The 25,919-nt window shown below is 47.4% G+C and overlaps 1 protein-coding gene across 1 annotated transcript; it reads right to left on the bottom strand.

The window, feature by feature from the left end:
- Positions 1-11,891: 11,891 nt before the first annotated feature.
- On the bottom strand, positions 11,892-24,533 carry TUBB3 (tubulin beta 3 class III). The gene is made up of 4 exons (XM_075325983.1): positions 24,425-24,533; positions 17,946-18,054; positions 15,812-15,922; positions 11,892-13,582 (listed from the first exon to the last, which is right to left on the bottom strand). The coding sequence occupies exons 1-4, from the start codon at positions 24,479-24,481 to the stop codon at positions 12,510-12,512; spliced, it is 1,350 nt and encodes a 449-aa protein (XP_075182098.1). The 5' UTR covers positions 24,482-24,533; the 3' UTR covers positions 11,892-12,509.
- Positions 24,534-25,919: the final 1,386 nt, after the last annotated feature.

Raw genomic sequence — 25,919 nt, 5'->3', positions numbered from 1 at the left:
CCTTATCTCTGTAATAAGCTTGGTTTTGCACCTTTATCTCCGCAGTAAGCTCAGTTCTGGTCTTGTATCTCTGTAGTAAGCTTGGTTCTGCATCCTTATCGCTGCAGTAAGCTTGGTTCTGCTCCCTTATCTCTGTAGTAAGCTTGGTTCTGCTCCCTTATCTCCGCAGTAAGCTCAGTTCTGCTCCCTTATCTCTGTAGTAAGCTCAGTTCTGCTCCCATATCTCTGTAGTAAGCTCGGTTTTGCACCCTTATATCTGTAGTAAGCTTGGTTCTGCACCCTTATCTCTGTAGTAAGCTCGGTTCTGCTCCCATATCTCTGTAGTAAGCTTGGTTCTGCACCCTTATCTCTGCAGTAAGCTCAGTTCTGTTCCCATATCTCTGTAGTAAGCTCCTTGCAGTTCCCATATCTATGTAGTCATATTGGCTCTGTTGCAGTATCTATGTAAGCAGTAAGCGCGGTTCTGTTCCAATATATATGTATCAGTCTGTTCATAAAGTCTGTTACCACTGCTGTTTTAATGCAGCCAGAGATAAACAGACCAAAGATGGGCCACTGCAACTTGAGGGCCACTGCTTTATGACTGCCCCCCAGGGTAAAATGTGCCAGCCCCTGGTCCTCTGAGATATTCTCAGAATACAGTGGGTACTGTGGGATGTTTCCAGTATACAGTAAATCCTGTGGGGGTTTCCAGTATACAGTGGGTACTGTGGGATGTTTCCAGTATACAGTAAATCCTGTGGGGGTTTCCAGTATACAGTGGGTACTGTGGGATGTTTCCAGTATACAGTAAATCCTGTGGAATGTTTCCTGTATACGGTGGGTCCCGCCCGTGGGGTGTTCACAGTATGTGGTGGGTTCTGTGGGGTGTTTCCAGTATACGGTGGGTTCTGTTGGGTGTTTCCAGTATATGCTTTGCTCTGTGGGGTGTTTCCAGTATTCAGTGGGTTCTGTGGGGTGTTCCCAGTATACGGTAGGTCCTGTGGGTGGTCTAGCTCACCTCCTCCTCCTGTACAATGACTGATAACACCTCTATATAGAGTAGATAACACAGGATCCGCAATTTATAGTAGGTGATGCTACAGCTCACCTCCTCCCCCTCCTGTACAATGACTGATAACACCTCTATATACAGTAGATAACACAGGATCCGCAATTTATACTAGGTGATGCTACAGCTCACCTCCTCCCCCTCCTGTACAATGACTGATATCACCTCTATATACAGTAGATAACACAGGATCCACCATTCACAATAGGTGATGTTACAGCTTACCTCCTCCACCTATACAATGACTGATATCACTTCTATATACAGTAGATAACACATAATTCACTAAATAGGTGATATTACAGCTCACCTCCTCCTTTTCCAGTACACTAACTGATAATACCTCTGTATGCAGTAGATAACACAGGATCCACCATTCACAATAGGTGATATCACAGCTCACCTCCTCCACTTCCTGTACAATGACTAACACCTCAATATACAGTAGATAACACAGCACCCATCAATCCTATTAGATGTCACAGCTCACCTCCTCCTTCACCTGTACAGTAGTTGATAACACGGGATCCACCATTCACAATAGGCAATGTCACAGCTCACCTCCTCCTTCACCTGTTCAGTGGTTAATAACATGGGATCCACCATTCACAATAGGCAATGTCACAGCTCACCTCCTCCTTCACCTGTTCAGTGGTTGATAACATGGGATCCATCATTCACAATAGGCAATGTCACAGCTCACCTCCTCCTTCACCTGTTCAGTGATTGATCACACGGGATCCACCATTCACAATAGGCAATGTCACAGCTCACCTCCTCCTTCTCTGTACAGTGACTAATAACACGGGATCCACCATTCACAATAGGTGATGTCACAGCTTACCTCCTCCCCCTTCCTGATGATCCTTGCACACGCTTATTAGAAGCTTCAGTACAATAGATGGGGACAGAGTCTGTTCATTGCTGCTAATGTACATGTGCATTTTCTGGAACTACAGGAACTTATGAATCTAAAACAAAACAGTGGCCAGTGTGAAAAATGCAACATTGCTCATTTATATTTTTAATATTGGGATATGGAAATAAAAAGCCAAACATTTTTAAAAAAAAATGCATTTATCATAAAAACGTGATTCAGACACTGGGACATTTTGAACATTCCCTTTAAGTTGATTTTGTATTTGATTATAGAGCGCACTAATATTTCGGTATTTTCTTCCAGTTCGGTGCATGGCAGGTGCCTGAATTAACCTGAGCGCTGCTCTGGAGTCGGTCCTCGCCTCGGGCCGTGTCACGGGTCAGACAGACAATTAGAAGGATTTATACTAAATTGGATCTGGTCATTTATCAATTACTGAGCCTCAAATAGACTGTAAGGGAGGATGGTATTAGGCACGTGCCAGACAGCAGAAGCAAGATTACAGCTCTTGGTGACAACTTTTGGCAAATTTTGCCGGATCTGGCGAAAGCTAGATGGAACGCAAGACCATCCGGCACAATCCGGCGCTAATAGACGTCTATGGGGGATGTTTTTGCTGGATTGTGCCTGATGGCAACAAACTGATGTGTGAAAGCTGCCTAAAGGCTCCGTTACACGCAACGACATATCTAACGATATGTCGTCGGGGTCACGGAATTCGTGAAAAAAACTGATGTGTGAAAGCGGCCTATGGTAGCCGGATCCGTCGTCATCCGTCATATGCCGGAATCCGTTTTTTTTAAACTGAGCATGTTCAGTATCAAAACGGATCCATCAAAAAACGGAAGAAATGGATGCAAAAAAACTGATGCAACGGATCAGTTTTTTCGCTGGATTGTGCCTGATGACGAAAAACTGATGTGTGAAACCGGCCTTAGTGTCATGCTAGGTACGGGGAAGTACCAAGTGAATGGCAAAAGGGAAGGGGACGCCTGTGTCTAGGGAGGGAAAGATTTTGAAACCCTGACCAAACCTACTGCTGCCCCCTGGCTTCCCTCACCACCCTAGATAGGTTCCACACCTACGCGCCGAGCCGGATACCTGACCCTAGGTATCCCTAGTGCTGGTCCCTGGGGTCCCTCACCACCCTAGATAGGTTCCACACCTACGCGCCGAGCAGGATACCTGACCCTAGGTATCCCTACTGCTGACCCCTGGCTTCCCTCACCATCCTAGATAGGTTCCGCACCTACGCGCCAAGCAGGATACCTAACCCTAGGTATCCCTAGTGCTGGTCCCTGGGGTCCCTCACCACCCTAGATAGGTTCTACACCTACGCGCCAAGCAGGATACCTGACCCTAGGTATCCCTACTGCTGACCCCTGGCTTCCCTCACCACCCTAGATAGGTTCCGTACCTAAGCGCCAAGCAGGATACCTGACCCTGGCTGACCCTGAAATAGGCCCTAGGTAGGGAACGGATGGGCTGAGCGCATAGTCAACCCCAATAAGCTCTAAAGAAGACATGGGGGGAAAGTGAACGAACAACTCCAGATGACTCATGTAGAGGAACTGCAACAACAAAGATTCTCCAGATACAAGCCGACTGCTTGCACTGAAGACTTGTTAAGGGTATTAGACCTATCACCAGCACAGAGTGAGGGTAAATGAGGGTATATAGAGACACCAAGGGAAGTGCTGATGAAAAACAGCTGAAAGGCTGAGGAACTCTGCAGGTTCCTAAAGGGAAAGGGATGAAAACCAAGCAGCAATAATAGAAGGTCAGGGAGCAGTTTGCACAGCCACACGCTGTGACCTTCTATAGCCAGACGCCACAGGACTGTGTTACTCGTGACACTTGGCCCCTGTTTTACCTCTTACCTGCAAGACCGCAGCTTGGAAAAGTTGTTCCTCCATCCGTCCATCCCAGTCGAAGTGTATGGTAGTGTCTAAGAAAGCCAAGTGTAATGTAAGAGTCGGTCCCTCGCTGATTGATGACTATTTCAATAACTTATGCATACAGTACATGGCTGCCACAACAGATTCTGTAGGGACAAGAAGGATCGGGCATGTTGAATTTCCCCCCCAAATACGGATTACTTCCCTCTCCTGGATCCAGCGCTGGTCGCTTCATCCTCCATTTGTGCTGGGTTGCCTCAATCCCATACTCTCCTATGATGTCCCTCACCGGGACGGCTACCCCGACTCAGGCTGCGAGATGTGGCTTGAGAATGCAGAGTAGGTGTTAGTGATACTACCTCGGACCATCACCGCTCCACTGCTCATGTCTGCCTCTGGACATACTGAGCCCCGTACATCCCTGGGCTCTTCTATATAGTCACTAAATGCCTCCTGATATCCTCAGCTCTGCTATGCTACATTGTCACATATTTGCTTCTTGCTATATTGTCACTGTGTGTCTCCTGACATACCAAACTCTACTATGTTGTTGGAATCTGCTACGTTACCACAAGATGCCTTCAAACCTACTCAACTCTGCTACACCACTTGACTCTTCTACATTTCTCCTGTGGGCTTCCTGACCTATTCAGCTCTGCTACTTCACCAGGCTCCTCAACAGTGCTACACTGAGTGTTCTGACTTACTCAACTCTGCTACATTACTGGTCTCTGCTACATTGCTACAGATGGTTTCCTGACCTACTCAACTCTGCTAACTCACTGGACTCTGTTACATTTCTACTGTGGGTCACCTGACCTACTCAGCTTTCCTACATCACCAGGCTCCTCAACAGTGCTATACTGTGTTCTCACTTACTCAACTCTGCCACGTCACTGGTCTCTGCTACATTGCTACAGATGGTTTCCTGACCTACTCAACTCTGCTAAGTCACTGGTCTCTGCTAAATTTCTACGGTGGGTCGCCTGACCTATTCAGCTCGGCTGCATCACCAGGTTCTTCAACAGTGTTACACTGAGTGTTCTGACTTACTGAACTCTGCTACGTCACTGGTCTCTGCTACATTGCTACAGATGGTTTCCTGACATATTGGACTCTGCTACATTTCTACTGTGGGTTGCCTGACCTATTCAGCTTGCCTACACCACCAGATTCTTCAGCAGTGTTACACTGAGTGTTCTGGTTTAATCTATTCTGTTACATCACTGGACACTGATACATTGCTATTGTGGGTCTCTTGACCTACTCAGCTCTGCTATATGACCAGGCTCCTCAACAGCACTAAATTGAATGTTCTGACTTACTGAACTCTGCTACTTCACTGGCCTCTCCTACACCGCTACAGTGAGTCTTCTGGCGTACTCAGCTCTGCTACATTACTAGTTTTCTGCTACATTGTTACTGTGGGTCTCCTGACCTAATCAACCCTGCAACATCACTGGCTTCTGCTACATCACTGGCTTCTGCTATATTTTGTATACCCCACTACAGTAATAATATGATATATAAAATTAATATAATATTATATATATATAATATATGATGTATATAATATATAATATAATATATATACACCACTACTGTAATCTGGTGTACTCAATTCTGCTACATCACTGTCCTCTGCTATATTGTTATTGTGGGTCTCCTGACCCACTCAACTCTGCTACGTCACTGGCCTCGGCTACACCGCTAAAGTGAGTTTTCTAACCTACTCAACTCTGCTACATCACTGGGCTCTGCTACATCGCTACAGTGAGTGTCCTGGCATTCTCAACTCTGCTACATTACTGTGCTCTGCTATATTGTTATTGTGGGTCTCCTAACCTTCACAACTCTGCTATTTCACTGGCCTCTGCTACACCATTACAGTGAGTTTTCTGAACTACTCAACTCTGCTACATCACTGGCCTCTGCTACACTGTCTGCTACAGTGAGTCTTCTGGCGTTCTCACCTCTGCTACCTCACTGGTCTCTGCTCCATAGTTAGTGAGCCTTCTGATCTACTCAGATCTGCTTCTATTGCTCTTTTTCAGCTACCATCCAGCCTCTGCAGCCTCCATAGTTCCCCCCGGCTGTGCTCTGCTGCGGCCACATCATCAGTCTGTGCTGCCTTCCACCTGCTTTTCAGAAGCGAGGGTCTTGTGGATCCACTTTACCAGGTGTTGAACAGTTTTTTGCAGACACCTCTGAACCATATGTGCATGTGGTAGAAAGGAGGGGGGTAGAAAGAAAAGAGAGCATGCATTGTAGCGACACAAGTCAAATTATTTAGTTTAGAATGGTCATTTAATACATTTATTGGGCATCCACAAAACCGTAAAAACGGATCCAAGTGCTCCGATCCACTAGTAGCCGCTCCATCCCAGGTCCCAAATCCTTAAAGGGGCTGTCCACTACTAGGAGAACCTCTTTTGATCCTATGTTTTCCCCATACCTATACTCACCTCCCATACTGGTGCCGTTCCGGGGCTCACATGGCATGGGAACATCATGTGAGCCCCACATCCAATCCGTGGCGACTTCCTTCTCCCCGCCTTCGGACCAAATCAACAGGAAGTGAGTGCAGCCGCAGCACTCACTTGCTATTGGTTAACTCATTTGGTGCAAAAGAGGGGAAAAGGTTGGATACGGGGCTCGCGTGACATCAGTCCTGGTAACCTGGTAATGCAAACCACGGCACCGCTGGAACGGCGCCGGTATAGGAGGTGAGTATAGTCTTTATTATTTTACCTAGGGGAAACATGTGGAATCAAAAGGTGTTTTCCTAGTAGTGGACAACCCCTTTAAGCTTGGAAAAATCTCCAACATGGTGTCACGCTAGGTATGGGGAAGTACCACGTGTACGGCGACAGGGAAGAGAAACCCTATGTATAGGGAAAGGGGAGATAGTGACCCCATGACCAAACCTTCTGCTAGCCCCTGGCTTCCCTGATAAGTTCTGCACCTATGCGCCAAGCAGGATTCCTGACCTTGACTGACCCTAGAACTGGGCGCTAGGTAGGGAATGGATGGGATGAGCGCCTAGTCAACCCCACTAAGCTCTAAAGAAGACACAGGGCACGCACACAGGGGAAAGCACATGAACAAATTATCTCCAGGATGATTCCGGGAGAGGAACAACAATGTTTCTGTCACAGAAGTGTCTGGGACTAGGTGCAGAAGGGCCCGGCGATCATCCAGACATTAATGGACGCTGTCCCTTTAAGGGCTGGATTTAGGTTTTTTTTCTGTCCCTTGCCAGGTTGGAGGAGCCTTTCCTCCAGCTGGTAATTAAGGGCCTTTATAAGGTTGGGTCTCTTTATAAGGTTGGGCCCCATAACCTCCAGTGCGGGTTATACTCTTCACTTGGAGAAGTTGCTTGCGCTGGTGTGCATGTTTCTTCAGACTGTAGCTGTAGTTTCTGAAGATTCCCCCTCAAAGATAAGTTGTTGTTTTTTCCTTTTTCGCTTTTGCTGTTTATTTTTGTGTTTGTTTTTCCCCCTCATGGATTGGTGGGTGATGAGATTTAGTCCTAGGGTCTGGCTAGGAGACAGGGGCACGTTGGTGGGCCACACCTCCTAACCATTGTAGGTACCTGTGGTTTGAGGGTAAGCGCAGGGCCCCCCAGTGTCAGGGTCAGCGCAGGAGCCCTTGGTCCCGACCCCACCTCTTTGTATTACAGCCTCCCTTATTCCCTAGAGTCCACTTGCTGGGTGTCTCTCCCCACACCCAACGTGACAGTTTCCTCAGATGGATACAAGCTGACTGCTTGCATCCAAGACCTGTATAGGTTTTTAATTCTATCACCAGCAAAGACCAAGGGGGAATGAGAGTATTTAAGGACCCAATGGGAAGTGCTGATGATTAATAGCTGAAAGGTGAGGAAATCAACAGGGTCCTAAAGGGAAAGGGATTTACCCCAAGTAGCAAAGAATAGAATGTCAGGGAGCAGTTTGTGTATCCAAATGCTATGGCCTTCTACAGCTGGACACCACAGGACTGTCTGTCAATCGTGACACATGGCCCCAACTATCAGAGATCTTTTACAGTATTGTTGCTCTTAGGGACCTTTTGAGCCCCAGAGTCTGCAGCTATACCCAGAACAGTGGCGCCCCTGCTGGCAGGTATCATAATTCCTTCCTTATCACTTTATATACAGCATCTTATACCAATGCCCACGGCTCCCTTGTCACATGCTTTGCCGCTGGCACTTACTGTTGCATAAACTGGACACTTACGTCACAAATTGCCTCCCGTCATGCCAATTACCGGGCGACGTCATTGCTTATATAAGCCCCAGACTTGCGCATGGGACTTACGTTATTAAGACTTCGGAGGCTCCTTCTGCATCTTCAGGCTGATTTGCTCAACAACATCCTGCATTGTCACTGGTCGAAGATTTACAGTCCTAACGATGTCATTACAGTAAAATTATACAACTACATTATCCCAAGGCGTTTCCCTTTAGAAGAAAAAGATGTCATTGTCGTATAGTGTTTGGTTTATGCAACCATTTTCAGCTCCCGCGGTGGCCGGAAGTGCACACAGTCTAAACAGCACAGCGCCCCACATTGTGTAGTGGCCATTCTGGGTACTGCAGCTCATAGACATTCACTTCAATATGAGCTAAACTGCAGTACCTGAGAACGGCCGCTACAAAGTGTATGGAGCTGCTCTATTTCAGCTACAGTCATTTTTTACATCTGGCTGCCACCTAAAGAGTTAATTGGCTGGGGTGTCAGATATTAGACCCCCACAAGTCAGATATCAATTATCCTTCTTCCATTTGGATATAATTATGAATGCTTCAGCTAATTATCAGCCTTTGATTGGTTGGGATGTTGGTTATCAGCCCTCTGATTGGCTGCAGTGGACACATGACATTGTTTATGCTATGAGACCGGCAGTGAACATGGGACAGAGAACGGAGAAGTGGGGGTTAACCGCTGGCAACAAAAGTGAGTACACCCATAAGTGAAAATGGCCAAATTATGCCCTTGGTGTGAATATTTTGTGCAGCTGCCATTATTTTCAAGCTCTTTGGAGCATGGAGATCACTAGAGCTTCACAGGAGCTGCTGGATCCTCTTCCATCCTTCATGACGACATCACGGAGCTGGTGGATGTTAGAGACATTGCGCTCCTCCACCTTCTGTTTGAGGATGCCCAATAAGGTTTAGGTCTGGAGACGCTCGGCTGGTCCAGCACCTTAACCCTCAGTTTCTTTAGGAAGGCAGCGGTGGTCTTGGAGAAATTTCGCGTCGTTATCATGTTGGAATATGAAGGGGAGGGGATCATGATCTGTTTCAGTGTCACAGGACATGTTGTGATTCATTATTCCCTTAATGATCTGTAGCTGCTCACAGCCAACAACTCTCATGCAGTCTCAAACCATGACTCTCCCTCCACCATGCCTGACTGTAGGGAGGACACTCTTGTCTTTGTCCTTATCTGGTTGCTGCCACACACACTTCCCTCTATCTGAACCAAATAAGTTTATCTTGTTCTCATCAGACCACAGGACAGCTCCAGTAACACATGTCCTCAGTCTGCTTGTCTTCAGCAAACAGTTTGCAGCTTTCTTGTGCATCATCTTTCGAAGAAGCTTCCTTCTGGGACAACAGCCATACAGAGAAATGTGACACAGTGTGGCGTATGGTCTGAGCACTGACAGGCGGACCCCTCACCCCTGTAACCCCTGCAGTGTGTGGCATATGGTCTGAGCACTGACAGGCGGACCCCTCACCCCTATAACCTCTGTGTGTGTATATAATTATCTGTGTTCACTGTTGTTTGGTTTTCATAGGGTACACGTATGGCTTAAAAGAATCGACATTGAGCAGTGGTGTCATCTTGCAAATTTAGAGAGCCGATCTCTGCAGACAGGTAGGGAGAACTTCGGGTATATTTATGTACAGATAGTCCCGTTTCATATTAGCCTGTTGTGTTTTATTCCATAATACTCCCATATTCCCTTCATATATGAACACTGCTGTATATTGGAAAGCTGAGGAGCAGAGCGCAGAAATGTCACCAATGCTCTGCTGACCCCATAACTGCAGAGTCCAGACCTCCTCTGCTATTAACATCAGTACAAACACTGTGGTAGCCAGGAGCTTCATGGTCGAGTAGCTGCAGCAGCCGTACGTGATGACATGGCAGGGCCAGGCCGTACATCGACAAGCACAATGCCGAGCCGTACATCACCAAGCACAATGCCGAGCCGTACATCACCAAGCACAATGCCGAGCCGTACATCACCAAGCACAATGCCGAGCCGTACATCACCAAGCACAATGCCGAGCCGTACATCACCAAGCACAATGCCGAGCCGTACATCACCAAGCACAATACCGAGCCGTACATCACCAAGCACAATGCAGAGCCGTACATCACCAAGCACAATGCCGAGCCGTGCATCACCAAGCACAATGCCGAGCCGTACATCACCAAGCACAATGCCGAGCCGTACATCACCAAACACAATGCCGAGCCATACATCACCAAGCACAATGCCGAGCCGTACATCACCAAGCTCAATGCCGAGCCTTACATCACCAAGCTCAATGCCGAGCCTTACATCACCAAGCTCAATGCCGAGCCGTACATCACCAAGCACAATGCCGAGCCGTGCATCACCAAGCACAATGCCGAGCCGTACATCACCAAGCACAATGCCGAGCCGTACATCACCAAGCACAATGCCGAGCCGTACATCACCAAGCACAATACCGAGCCGTACATCACCAAGCACAATGCTGAGCCGTACATCACCAAGCACAATGCCGAGCCGTACATCACCAAGCACAATGCCGAGCCGTACATCACCAAGCACAATACCGAGCCGTACATCACCAAGCACAATGCAGAGCTGTACATCACCAAGCACAATGCCGAGCCGTGCATCACCAAGCACAATGCTGAGCTGTACATCACCAAGCACAATGCCGAGCCGTACATCACCAAGCACAATGCCGAGCCGTACATCACCAAGCACAATGCCGAGTCGTACATCACCAAGCACAATGCCGAGCCGTACATCACCAAGCACAATGCCGAGCCGTACATCACCAAGCACAATGCCGAGCCGTACATCACCAAGCTCAATGCCGAGCTGTACATCACCAAGCACAATGCCGAGCCGTACATCACCAAGCACAATGCTGAGCCGTACATCAGCCCGTACAGCCCAGCACAATGTCAAGTGACAGATGGAGCAGTGTAAAGCCGCCACCACCGGACTCTGGAAGTGACCTGTTCTGTGCAGAGATGTATCATAGTTCTCTATCTAGGTCTGATGGATGACTCTGGGTTTGGTGATTCCAGGAGAACATTACCCCCCTGACTGCTTTGTGCCCCCTGTACAGTTTGGTGGACTTATTTTTCAAGGTTCGGCCTCTTAAGTCTCTTGCAGAGAAATCTTAATTCCTCAGCACAAGACATTGTGGACAATTGTAGCTTCCGGCTTTGTGGGAACCGTTTGGGGAAGACCCTATCCTATTCCCAATGACTGATCCCAGTGCACAAGCTCCATACAGACATGAAGGGGGAGAACATGACGGCTGCAAGTAGCCTGGACCTCAGCCCCATCCAACACCTATGATGGAGATTGTGACCTCGACCTCTCCCCAATATCAGTGTCTCCTCACAAATGATCTTCTAGGTGAAGGAACTAAAATCCTCACAGATACCTCCTAGTAGGACACACTCCCAATAGAGCAGAAACAGTTATATCTGCAAATGGACCAACGCTATGTTAATGCCCATAGGTGTAATGTGTGGGTGTCCCAATACTTTCGTCCGTGCAGGGTATTTCTATGTATTCACATCGGGTCGTGCACTCTCTACAAGGACGCCTTTGTTGGATCTTGCACATCAGAGGGCTCATGAATGGCTTCTTCACAGTTCCTAATTTCTGCTTGTCTGACATTGGCCTCTGATGACAGACGGGATAAATGATCCCGGGGGGGGGGCGATCATCTGATATTTTACATTACCCAGGCTATTACCAGGGAACACACGGCGGCCTGTTCTATAATGACAGTACGAGTCTCACGCTCACATGTTGGACAGCAAGAAGTTTATTTCTTATTTAAAAATAAATAATCCAATAAAACCGATATTAAAATAAGAGCACGTTAAAATAAAAAGAAAAGAAAAAGGAAAAAATAAATAAAAATGAGACGGTACAAGAGTAAGATGAAAAGACACGGAGTAAAACCTGCCTCTAGAGTTTCACAACACTTAAGATTCTCTCTCGGGACGTCTTCCTCCATGAATGTCATTCCTTAGACTTCACCAAGACGCTCGTATTCCACCGCCGGACTCTTATCTAGACATTATAACCTTTATTTTTCACTTTTCTTGAGTTTGTTCCTACGACAGACACCCTTTTCCTGCTGCAGAAGCCTGCAAAGTGATGCAGCGCATGCGCAATATCTTACAGGACTCTGCCAGCAGAAAGCTCCTTGTTTACGCCACCACATTACATGCTGTTGCACAATCGATTCTGCAGGTTCCTTTGGCAGCGGAGGTCTAAATAAATAAGGGGAGATGGATCCTGACCGGAACTATAATCCTAACTCAGAAGCGACACATGATGCAGTATGAGTGGGATTTCTAAACCTCGAGAGGGGAAAAGGGGGGCACTAATAGACGTCTCCGGCTCCCGGTTGAGCTTCTTACTTTCCTTGAGCTTCCGATTCCTCTTCATCGTCTTCGTACATCTCGCCTTCCTCCTCTGCCGTGGCGTCCTGGTACTGTTGGTACTCAGATACCAGGTCGTTCATGTTGCTCTCGGCCTCCGTAAATTCCATTTCGTCCATACCCTCTCCCGTGTACCAGTGCAAGAAGGCCTTACGCCGGAACATGGCGGTAAACTGCTCGGAGATGCGTTTGAAAAGCTCTTGGATGGCAGTGCTGTTGCCGATAAAGGTGGAAGACATTTTGAGGCCACGCGGTGGGATGTCACAAACGGCAACTTTTACGTTATTGGGGATCCATTCTACAAAGTAGCTGCTGTTCTTGCTCTGGATGGCCAGCATCTGCTCGTCTACTTCCTTCATTGACATGCGTCCACGGAAAACGGTAGCCACTGTCAGGTACCGTCCGTGGCGTGGATCGCAGGCTGCCATCATGTTCTTGGCATCGAACATCTGTTGAGTGAGTTCCGGTACAGTAAGTGCTCGGTATTGCTGGCTACCACGGGCAGTCAAAGGAGCAAAGCCGGGCATGAAGAAGTGGAGGCGAGGGAAGGGCACCATGTTGACAGCCAGTTTGCGGAGATCAGCGTTAAGCTGTCCGGGGAACCTTAGGGAAGTGGTTACCCCGCTCATTGTGGCGCTGACAAGATGGTTGAGGTCTCCGTAGGTTGGAGTGGCCAATTTAAGGGTACGGAAGCAGATGTCATATAAAGCCTCATTGTCAATACAGTAGGTCTCATCGGTGTTCTCCACCAGCTGATGGATGGACAGTGTTGCGTTGTATGGTTCAACTACGGTGTCGGACACCTTTGGAGAGGGGACTACGCTAAAAGTGTTCATGATACGGTCAGGGTACTCCTCCCGGACTTTACTGATGAGCAGGGTGCCCATGCCAGAGCCGGTGCCACCACCCAGGGAATGTGTGAGCTGGAAGCCTTGAAGACAATCGCAGTTTTCACATTCCTTCCTCACCACATCGAGCACAGAGTCCACTAATTCAGCCCCTTCGGTGTAGTGACCCTTTGCCCAGTTGTTACCAGCACCGCTTTGTCCTAGGAAGGAAAAAGAAGAAACGACAGAAGGTGAAAAATGATAAAAGGAGGAAGCAGACGTGAAAAGAGACCTAGCTGATTAGAACATTAGGTGAATGTCAAACAGAAGGCATTGATTTCGATGAGATTGGCCAAATAAAGATTGGCCATGATGACTTTCAACATGCTGCATCCATTACCTACAGAGATACCATATTTTTCGGATTATAAAACACATTTTTCCTCCCAAAAATTTGGGAGGAAAATAGGGGGTGCGTCTTTTAAGCCGAATCTAGCTTGCCAGGGATGGTGGAGCTGGGGCGATGATGCAGGCTGCGCGCTGATCTGTGGACGGTGCTGATGCTGATGCCGGACTGTGCTTACTGAAGGGGGTGAGGCAGGGGCCATCCTCAAAATATCGGCGGTGCAGGTTTCAAATGGTGAACGAAGTCGGCGTGTGCGCTCTTGGTTCAAAATCGCCTGTGCCGCCTCCGGTTCATTGATCTCCTAGCAGCGGACTTAAGGAAAATGGCGTCTGGAGGTGGCGCGTGCGCAGATGAGATCTCGGCTTGTCATTGAGCTGATAGCTCAATCTGTGCAAATGCCAAATCCGGGCGCTATTTCTTTGAAGATGAGATCTCATCTGCGCACGCGCTGCTTCCAGTCCATTGATATACCTGCAACGGACTTAAGGAAAATGGCGGCTGGAGGTGGCGCGTGCACAGATGAGATCTCGACTCGTCATTGAGCCGGTAGCTCAATCTGCACATGCGCCGACTATGGACGCCATTACCTTAAAGCCCGCACCAGCCTCACAGCGCTCGCAGCAAGCATCCGGGACACCTGCCGCACCGTCCACAGCATCACCCCACTCCACCACCGTCCCTCCCTCCTGTGACCCCACCCCCCCTGCCTCCCTCCTTGCCAAGACACCACCGGATTATAAAACGGACCTCATCTAGTTTTTTACCATTTTTTTCTCTAAATTTGCGGTGCGTGTTATAGTCCGGTGCACCTTATTAAAGAAAAATACGGTAAGTCGCTACAAGAGGTGTCTTGCCATGGCTTACACCCCTCTCCCTAATGAGATCACATTGAAACTTGGCCAAGTGCACATGCGAAAAAGGAGAAATAATTTCACTGTCCACTTCATAAAGTATACAGCCAGTTTTAAAGGGGTTTTTCCTTTTTCTGAAAGCCCCTATCCCCCGTCTGCAGTTTGTTCTAGAAAAACAAAATGAGCTTTACTCACCCTCCACTGCTGCTCCTGTTATTTTCTGCAGCGCTGATGTCACTGACACCGCTGCATCCAATCAGTGAGCTTAGCAGCTTGTGCCGTCAACTCATTCAGCTGAGCTCAGTTATTGAGAGCTGCGGACAATAACAGACACTGGGATCTGCAGCAGAAACTCAGCGCTGGACCTGGGAAGGATGAGTAAAGCACAGTACTGCTTCCAAGTAACAGGGGCTTTCCAAAACTGAATACCGTATTTTCTAAATTATAAGACGCACTTTTTTCCCCAAAAAAACTGAGTTAAAAGGGGGTGTGTCTTATAATCCGGATATAGCATACCGGGGCGGCGGTGATGTAGCGGGGTCATATGATGCAGGGTCAGCAATACCGAGGGCTCGGGGGAGGGGGTGTCACTGTAGTGGAGCAGCTCAAGAGGGTTGGCGATACTGCAGGCTTGGGGGTGTCGCGGCAGGCACTATGGATCTGCCAGCAGGCTGTGGGCTCCATTGACTCGCCGGTGGTTGACGCTATGGACTTCAAAAATATGGCCGTGGAGGCGGTGCATGTGCAGATTGGCCTCCGCGGCCATTTTCTTGAAGTCCATTGCGTCAATGGCGACAACCTCAAGCCTGCAGTATCGCCAACCCTCCTGAACCGCGACACCCCCTCCTCAGATCCCGCAGCATCGCCGACCCTGTCTCTTGTGACCTTCCACCACCGCCGCTCCCCTCTGGTGAGATATTATACAACGCACTAAGCTTATAAGAAAGACCCTCATTTTAACATTAAAAAATATTTTTTCCTATTTTCCTCCTCTAAATTTGGGGTGAGTCTTATAATCCAGTGTGTCTTATAAAATGAAAAATACGGTACTTTTTTTTTTTTTTTATGCTGGGCTGGGTGCTTATAATGCAGTATAGTATCATACCGCTGCATGCTTCATTTACAAAGTCTGATAGTGATGCTTTTGCCTTCCAAACCCTACAATAGTTTGTGGTTACAAACCAAAAATATACCAAAAATGAAGTTATCTGGTCGGAAAAGGTGTCCGAAGGCTCCGGAGCGGACGCTGTCCATGGTCCCTGGCTCCAAATCCACTAAGATGGCTCTAGGCACGTACTTGTGTGCTGGAAAGAAGAAATAGGGCGTCATATTAGATGATCAGTTCTAGAAATTAGCGTTGCATATTTTCAAATAAACGTTACTATGGCAACGTACAATATCACATCTACAACCAAAGAGTGAACCTTTGTGTATGATCTTATAAAAAAAACTATCTCTATATCCTCTAACATCATCTGTCGAGGAAGTGTACACACGGTATATCACAAAAGTGAGTACACCCCTCAGATTTCTGTAAATATTTTATTATATCTTATCATGGGACAGCACTGCAGATCTGACCCTGTGATACAATGTACAGTGTCAGTGCGCAGCTTGTATAAGAGGGTGAAGTTGGTGCCCTCTAAATAACTCAGCACACAGCCATTAATGTCAACAAAAGTGAGTACACCCCTAAGTGAAAATGGACAAATTGTGCCCAGTTAGCCATTTTCCCTCCCCGGTGTCATGTGACTCAATAGTGTTATAAGGTCTCAGGTGTGAATGGTGGGCAGGGGTGTTACATTTGGGGTTATAGCTCACACACTCTCTCATACTGGTCACTGGAAGATCAACATGGCTCCTCATGGCTAAGAATTCTCTGAGGAGCTAAAAAAAAACAATTGTTGCTCTACATAAAATGGCCGAGGCTATAAGAAGATTGTCACCACCCTGACACTGAGCTGCAGCACAGTGGCCAAGACCATACAGAGGTATAACAAGACAGGATCCACTCAGGCCTCGCCATGGTCAACTGAATGCACGTGCTCAGCGTCATATCCAGAGGTCGTCTTTTCAGAATAGACGCATTGCTGCAGAGGTTACAGGGGTGGGGGGTCCACCTGTCACTGCTCAGACTATATGTCGCACACTGCAGAGGTTACTGGGGTGGGGGGGTCCGCCTGTCAGTGCTCAGACCATACACCGCACACTGCAGAGGTTACAGGGCTTTGTGGTCCGCCTGTCAGTGCTCAGACCATACACCTCACACTGCAGGGGTTACAGGGGTGGGGGGTCCTTCTGTCAGTGCTCAGCAGACCATACGCTGCACACTACATCACCTTGCTCTGCATGGCTGTCATCCCAGAAGGAAGCCTCTAAAGATGATGCTTAAGAAATCCACAAACCGTTTGCTTAAGACAATCAGACTAAGGACATGGATTACTGGAACCATGTCCTGTGGTCTGATGAGACCAAGGTAAACTTATTTGGTTCTGATGGTGTAAAGTGTCTGTGGCAACAACTAGATGAAGAGGACAAAGACAAGTTTGTCCTGCCTACAGTCAGGCATGGTGGTGGCGGGTCACGGTTTGGGGCTGCATGAATGGTGGCGGCTATGGGGAGCTACAGTTCATTGAGGGAGCTATGAATTCTAACATGTCCTGTGACATACTGAAACAGAACATGATCCCTCCCTTCATATTCCTACATGATAACAACCCCCAAACACAACTCTAGACCACCACTGCCTTGCTAAAGAAACTGAGGGTAAAGGTGCTGGACAGGCCAAGTGTCTCCAAATCTAAACCCTATGGAGCATTTTTGGGGACTCAAATGGAAGATGGAGGAGCACAAGGTCTCTAACATCCACCAGCTCCGTGATGTCATCATGGAGGATGGAAGAGGATCCAGCGGCTCCTGTAAAGCTCTAGTGACCTCCAGGCCCAAGAGAGTTAAGGCAGGAAAATAATGGCAGCCCACACAAAATATTCACACTTTGGGCGCAATTTGGCCATTTTCCCTTAGGGGTGTACTCACTTTTGTTGTCAGCGGTTTAGACATTAATGGCTGTGTTTTAGGTTATTTAGAGGACACCAAATTTACCCTGTTATACAAGCTGCACACTGACTCCGACACATGATGTTTACTGAAAAGGATCAGGCAGTTGGATTTCAATATGCCCGATCCTTTTGTTCTCAGGGGAGAGGAGTTTCTGATGGAGGTGTCTGGCAGCGGCAGATTTGAGGACGAGTGTATTGACCAGTATTGACCCTAGAGAATAATTTTGGACAGGTAACGAAGCCCAATGTATGGGCTCAGGGCACTTACAGGAAGCTTCATTGTAATAGACACTAATCCTCTCCAGCTGCAGATCCGAGTCCCCAACGTAGTTTCCAGTGGGGTCGATTCCATGTTCATCGCTGATCACTTCCCAGAACTAGAGACAAAGCAGAACAAAGAAGACGTCTCAGATGTGTCACTATACGGCTGCGATGGCCGCACGAGATCCCAGAAGGGAGAACACATAAAAAAGTGTCCGAAACCAGAATATAAATCTTCATTGCACAAACCCATTACCCCGCTCTCCATCTGCACAGATACTTGACATGACAGCAGGCGAGCGCTGCAGAGGGGAAGCGAGGGTTAATTGCCCCCTCAGGCACTTCTGATTTTACAGATGAGGATCAGGACTGACACGAGGGGTCCCTTCTGGGAAGCAGCCGGGACCATTAGTCAGCACACAAATCCTTGCCATCCATAGCGGTAGTGTCGTATGTCGCCAGGCTGACAGTGCAGATGCCGTGTCCTCCTGCAGGTCCTATAGACTAGGAACCCATCGTAGTAAATGTACCAGTCATAATTGATATAAATACTGTGGGGATAGAATTTGTGCATCCACAGTCATCGTATATGATGGCGCTAGTGGGTCCACATCTGCCCCAAGTGAAGAGACTAGTGGGTCCACATCTACTCCATGTGATAAGACTAGTGGGCCCACATCTACTCCACTGATGGCACTAACTGGTCCACATCCACCCCGTGTGATGAGACTAGTGGGTCCACATCTACCCCACGTGATAAGGCTAGTAGGTCCACATCTACCCCACGTGATCAAGCTAGTGGGTCCACATCTACCCCATATGATAAGACTAGTTGGTCCACATCTACTCCACGTGATAAAGCTAGTGAGTCCACATCTACCGCACGTGATAAGACTAGTGGGTCCACATCTACCCCACTGATGGCACTAACTGGTCCACATACACCCCATGTGATGAGACTAGTGGTCCACATCTACCCCACGTGATAAGGCTAGTGGGTCCACATTTACCCCACGTGATAAGACTAGTGAGTCTACATCTACTCCACAGATGGCACTAACTGGTCCACAGACACCCCGTGTGATGACACTAGTACCCCACGTGATAAAACTAGTGGGTCCACATCTACCCCATGTGATAAAGCTAGTGGGTCCACATCTACCCCACGTGATAAAACTAGTGGGTCCACATTTACCCCATGTGATAAGACTAGTGGGTACACATTTACCCCATGTGATGAGACCATATCTACTCCACTGATGGCACCAACTGGTCCACATCAACCCTGTGTGATGAGACTAGTGGGTCCACATTTACCCCATGTGATGAGACTAGTGTGTCTATATTTACCCCATGTTATGAGACTAGTGAGTCCACATCTACTCCACTGATGGCACTAACTGGTCCACATCCACTCCGTGTGATGACACTAGTGGGTCCACATCTACACCATGTGATAAGACTAGTGGGTCCACATCCACCGCATGTGATGAAACTACTGGGTAGACATCCACCCCACGTGATGGGCCTAACTAATCCATATCTACTCCGCTTGATAGGACTAGTAGATTCACATTTCCTTAACAAGATGGCACTAGTGGGTCAACATCTATCCAAGGTGATGAGACTAGTGGGTCCACATTCATCCCACGTGATGGCACTATCTGGTCCACATCTACCCCACATGATGCGACTAGCGGGACCACATCAACCTCATCTGATGAGACTAGTGGGTCTACATCTACCCCACGTGATGGCTCCAACTAGTCCATATCTACCCCATGTGATAGGTCTAGTGAATTCACATCTTCCTAATAAGATGGCACTAGTGGATCCACATCCACCTCACGTGATGGCACTATCAGGTCGACATCCACCCCAAGTGATGGCACTATCAGGTCCACATCCACCCCAAGTGATGGCACTATCAGGTCCACATCCACCCCAAGTGATGGCACTATCAGGTCCACATCCACCCCAAGTGATGGCACTATCAGGTCCACATCCACCCCAAGTGATGGCACGATCAGGTCCACATCCACCCTACGTGATGGCACTATCAGGTCCACATCCACCCCACGTGATGGCACTATCAGGTCCACATCCACCCCAAGTGATGGCACTATCAGGTCCACATCCACCCCAAGTGATGGCACTATCAGGTCCACATCCACCCTACGTGATGGCACTATCAGGTCCACATCCACCCCACGTGATGGCACTATCAGGTCCACATCCACCCCAAGTGATCACACTATCTGGTCCACATCCACCCTACGTGATGGCACTATCAGCTCCACATCCACCCCAAGTGATGGCACCATCAGGTCCAGATCTACACCACATGATGCAACTAGGATACTATATATCTATAGAATACACACAAGCTCCCTCACACGATGGGACTTGTAGTTCAGCAGCTATAAGGATGATGTCTCTGGGTCTTTATGTCTTGATTCCCCTCCTATAGAGGACGGCTGGATCTGCAGATGGAGCTGTCCTTTGTACTGATTCTCAAGGTTAGATTTCTATCCCAAGGATTTTGGTGACTTTTTCACTTCTTAATATTCATCTAATTAACAAACATAACAGCCATCATCTCTTCAGCCTGGATGGGCTGACAACAGAGAACAATAGATATATTTAGCAAAATGAAAAAAAAATATGGATGAGTTCAGTTTTGATCAGCACCTTGCAATGCACATGGCATCATTGTTCTGAGATTGACAATGTGGCACATAACCCGACGTGACCCGTCCTAGACCCCCGTGGTCAGTGACTATGTAAACCAGACCGGCTTTGTCTGCACGGAAATCACTGGGTTATTACAGTAAAAAGCAACAAAGCCATAAGCCGACAACACCCTGCAAGCACATTCCATGGCGAGGAGGGCGAGGAGGAGCAGAGGGTGGGGCGCGCCGGCAGCGGAGGAGGCGAATGTATCATGACAAAGAGGAACGATGAAAGGACCTGAAATTATAATGATCAAAGAAGCCACTCCCTCCGGTTTATAGCCCCCCACCCCATGATGTCACCCAACGCCGCAATAATCCCCAACACGTCACTGCTACAAGCAGCAATTGTTTATCACATCCCTCGGAATCCTTTCCCTTTTCTTTTGTTTGCCAGATCTATTGTTCTCTGTTATCAGCCACCATCAATTATGGCGTGGATGACTGCTAGAAAGATTAAAAAAAAATCCGTCCTTACGTGCTGAGAGGTTACGTCCATCTGCAAGTGTTTTACAAACAGGTCATATGCACCTTTAGAATATTTGGACTGATTTATATATTACTGTATAGGCACAGGTCCACCGATAAAAACGATACCTTTTTTTTACAAATCTGATGTGCCAGTGTTGAGATATTGAGCTTAGAAGTTATATGCAAATTAGGCAGGAAGTGCACTGGGGCGTGTCTGACTGAGTGCACTGACACTCCCCCTGTGCACTTCCAGCCTAATTTACATGTGGGTTCTATATTTGATTTTTCATCACTGGCACATCGGATCTTTATAAGAAAGGTATCATTTTTATCGGGGGACAAGCAACCTTAACTGCCGTACTGCTACTGCTGCATATAAACACATGAATTATAAACTACAGCCAAGAAATATCTGTCACTCTGAGGCCAGTGATTGGTTGCAGTGGTCACATGTACAGCATGATACCGCTGCAAGAAAATTGGTAAAGACTGGAGAGTTCTACCAAAGTGGTGGCACTAGGTGTGGGCATTTTTTTTTTCAAACTACAGCTAATAAATATGTTATTATGATGCCAGTGATTGGCTGCAGTGGTCACGTGGAAAAACAGCATGACACCGCTGCAAAAAAACTTGGCAAAGATTGGAGAGTTCTACCAAAGTAGTGGCACTAGGTGTGAGGGGTTTTTTTTCTTTCAAACTACAGCCAATAAATTTGTTACTATGAGGCCAGTGATTGGCTGCAGTGGTCACGTGTAAGTATGGTATGACACCGCTCCAGGAAAATTGGCAAAGAGTGGAGGAGACTACCAATATGGTGGCACTAGGTGTAATTTTTTTTTTTTTCAAACTACAGCCAATAAATATGTTACTATGAGGCCAGTGATTGGCTGCAGTGGTCACGTGGAAGTATGGCATGAAACCGCTGCAGAAAAATTGGCAAGGACTGGAGGGCACTACCAATCTAGTGACACTAGGTATGAGTATTTTTTCAGTTTTTTTTTAACTACAGCCAATAAATGAGTTACTCTGAGGCCAGTGATTGGCTGCAGTGGTCACGTGGAAAAACAGCATGACGCCGCTGCAAAAAAACTTGGCAAAGATTGGAGAGTTCTACCAAAGTGGTGGCACTAGCTGTGAGCATTTTTTCCCAAACTACAGCCAATAAATATGTGTTACTATGAGGCCAGTGATTGGCTGCAGTGGTCACATGGAAGAACGGCATGACATCGCTGCAAAAAAAATTGTCAAAGACTAGTGGGGACTACCAAAGTGGTGGCACTAGGTGAGAATTTTTTTTTCAAACTACAGCCAATAAATATGTTACTATGAGGCCAGTGATTGGCTGCAGTGGTCACGTGGAAGGACAGCATGACACCGCTACAAAAAAAATTGGGAAAGAGTGGAGGGGACTACCAATATGGTGGCACTAGGTGTGAGCATTTTTTCTTCCAAACTACAGCCAATAAATATGTGTTACTATGAGGCCAGTGATTGGCTGCAGTGGTCACATAGAACGGCATAACATCGCTGCAAAAAAACCTGCCACAGACTAGAGGGGACTACCAATATGGTGGCACTAGGTGAGAGATTTTTTTTCCAAACTACAGCCAATAAATATGTTACTATAAGGCCAGTGATTGGCTGCAGTGGTCAAGTGGAAGTATGACATGACACCGCTGCACAAAAAACTGGCAAAGACTGGAGGGGACTAAAAATGGTGGTGGCACTAGGTGTGAGCATTATGGGGTTTTTTTCAAACTACAGCCAATAAATGTGTTACTTTGAGGCCAGTGATTGGCTGCAGTGGTCACGTTTGCAAAAAAATTGGCAAAGATTGGAGAGTTCTACCAAAGTGGTGGCGCTAGGTGTGAGAATTGTTTTTTTCAAACTACAGCCAATAAATATGTGTTACTTTGAGGCCAGTGATTGGCTGCAGTGGTCAGGAAAATAAATCCTTCCTTTATCCTCTATGTTCTCAGGTCTCAGTCACCTCCTCGGTGCCGCAGCCCATTGTAAAGCTCTGCACATACTGTTGCGCTGTATAATTAATCTAATAACGCTGATGTCTGGCGGCAGCTGCTCCGTCCTCGCTCCCCCATCCCCTGGTGACAATAAAAGGACCTGCTGCCGGAGTTAAAATTGTCATCTCCTGGGACCTGCTGATGTCTGCGGAGATGTCCACAGGGTGATCAAAGCATCTGTGTCTCTGCAGCATGGGGCGTCTGACACCGAAGACGTGACATCACCGCCGATGACATCACTACACCGCGCAGCATCCTCTATCTATAGGTCCATTCTTTGTCTGCTGGTATTATAATGACATCACCTCCCTACGCCGAGGGGATGGGGGTGGGGAGTGGTCCCCAGTGCCCCCCCCCTATCTAGCCGAACAATGCACTAACACACCGATCCGGCACTGCGACGGTTAAATTTCAGACTCCGCTGTCATTTTCCTACTCATTCGCTTCCTTTAATCCGACCCCTGGTCCTAATCGCCGGCATCTCATCCCTTCCCTCCCATCCGTCCTGCTTTGATGGTGCCAACACCTCCCTTTTTTTTTTTTACGCCTGCAGATCCCTTTAATTAAACAGGATTTACACGCTTCGGCGTTAACCCTTTAACTGCCTGCCGGACACCAAAACCCCATATTGAATAGAAATCAATAGCAAGGTCTGTGAATGAATGAATGAATGAATGAAAAGGAGGCCCCCAAAACAAAAAAAAAAAGAGGGGCTTTGTTGGGTTTGACCGGAAAGGAAATAGTTGATACAAAGGGTAATATTACAGTGCGCTGGGAATAGTGAGGATTGCCCTAATCATTCGTCATGCCCCCCCTTTTCCATGTAGTGCCCCCCATCTTTCAGCCATACCCACTCCCCTTTTGTTCCTGTGCTGCAGTGATGGGTGGGGTTTTGCAGCAATCAGTTGCGCCCACCCAGTGTCTGGCGACACCGACACCTGGAGCCCAGGATTGGTGACGTGCCCATCATCCACCCTAAAGGGGGGGTGGGGTTCAAGGACATGGGGGGAGGGGGATTCATTGACTTTTCCCAGCAAATATTCCATTTACAGGGTGATCTGTAGTGATATTAGTGGCAGAAGGAGACAGTCAGCAGGTAGGCGCTGTGCAATGGGTGCAACAAGCAATTTAGGGGTGGTAATGCAAAAAATAATGGTATCTAGGGGCATTTGAAGGGTTAATCAATGCAAAAAAAAAAAAAGGCCCCATATAATTGTACAGTAATGGAAAGTATAAGCCAGGCTGCAGCAGTGGGCACCTACCTTGGCCCCGATCTGGTTGCCGCACTGGCCGGCCTGGATGTGCACAATCTCCCTCATTCTGGCTCAGGTCTGGGCTCGGGGATGCGGGCACTGAAGGAGGTGGCGGCGCAGACGGCCCCTTATATAGGCAGCTGCGTGACGTCATCGCTCCCCGCAGCCAATCACAAGGCGTCTGCGACACGCCGCAACATCTCTGCAGCATCAGCACCGCCGGCGGGGACGCGCACGACACGCCCAGCTCTTCAGACACTAGGACGCGCACGACACGCCCAGCTCCGACTTCTCCGAGGCGGGGACACGCCCAGCTCCTCCTTCTCCGAGGCGGGGACACGCCTAGCTCCTCCTCCGACGCGCAAGACACGCCCAGCTCTTCAGAGACTAGAACGCGCACGACACCCCCAGCTTCTCATCTGTGTAGGACGCGCAGGACACGCCCAGTTCTTCCGAGTCTAGGACGCGCACGACACGCCCAGTTCTTCCGAGACTAGGACGCGCACGACACGCCCAGCTCCTCATCCGCGGCGGGGACGCGCTCCACCTCAAGCTAGCTAAACAGCGCCTGCGCGCTCTGGTAATAAGTGCGTGAGGAAGGAAGACTTGCTGGGACTTGTCCTCCCACAGTCCTCACAGCAATTTAAAAAATAAAAAAGTGCCAAAAATAATTGAAAAAAAAATGGCAAAAAATTGAAAAAAATTTTTTAAAAAACCATACCAAAAAAAAATAGAAAAACCGTGCAAAAAAAATTGAAAAAAACATGCCAAAGAATTGAAAAAAACATGAGAAAAAAATTAAAAAACCATACCCAAAAAATAGAAAAAAACATGCCAAAAAAATGAAAAAACGTGCAAAAAAGTGGAAAAAACATGCCAAAAAATGGAAACAAAATGGCAAAAATTTTAAAAAAATATGCCAAAAAATGTGAAAAAAATACCACAAATTTGAAAACAATTGCCAAAAAATTGAAAAAAACGTGCCAAAAAATTGAAATAATGTGCCAAAAACAAAAGAATAATGCAAAAAAAAATTGAAAAAAATGTGCCAAAACCCCCTAAGGACAGTCTGGTCACTTCTTTTATTCCATCTGCATTTTTGGAAACAGAAAGCTAATTAAAAACGACCAATAGATTGTAAAAAAAAAACAAAACATTTTCTCCTCATATTTTCTGCATTTTCAGGGTTTTTTCTCACATCAAATTTAAAAAGAAAGAAAAAAAAACTTTTATGGGCAAAAATAAACCTGTGCGTCACTTTTGTGAGTGAAAAAATGCTCTAACTCAGGCACTGTCAAATCAAAAGGTTGCAAAAAATAAAAAAAAGCAAAATTTTCCACTAGAAAACTTTTTTTACAACCTAAAAACCCCCAAACCTCTAAGGGTGTGTTCACACTGAGTGTTTTTTGCAGCGGTTAAATACGATTGTGTCTCAAGCAGAAGGCGCTATACGATCGCTCCTTCTCTCTGGAGTTTTGAGAACCCAAAGTGGTTTTTGGAAATT

The sequence above is a fragment of the Anomaloglossus baeobatrachus genome, chromosome 10 (assembly GCF_048569485.1).
Source record: "Anomaloglossus baeobatrachus isolate aAnoBae1 chromosome 10, aAnoBae1.hap1, whole genome shotgun sequence".
In the NCBI taxonomy this organism is placed as follows: domain Eukaryota; kingdom Metazoa; phylum Chordata; class Amphibia; order Anura; family Aromobatidae; genus Anomaloglossus; species Anomaloglossus baeobatrachus.
Note: the sequence above shows the minus strand (reverse complement) of the source record. Positions and strands in the feature narration are given on the sequence as shown.

Excerpts from the sequence above, each read along its gene's own strand:
- TUBB3 (XM_075325983.1), bottom strand. The coding sequence starts at position 24,481 with ATGAGGGAGATTGTGCACATCCAGGCCGGCCAGTGCGGCAACCAGATC. Across the intron at positions 15,923-17,945 it reads CTATTACAATGAAGCTTCCT|CACACAAGTACGTGCCTAGA; the intron begins GTAAGTGCCCTG and ends TCTTCTTTCCAG. Across the intron at positions 13,583-15,811 it reads ACCAGATAACTTCATTTTTG|GACAAAGCGGTGCTGGTAAC; the intron begins GTATATTTTTGG and ends TTTCCTTCCTAG.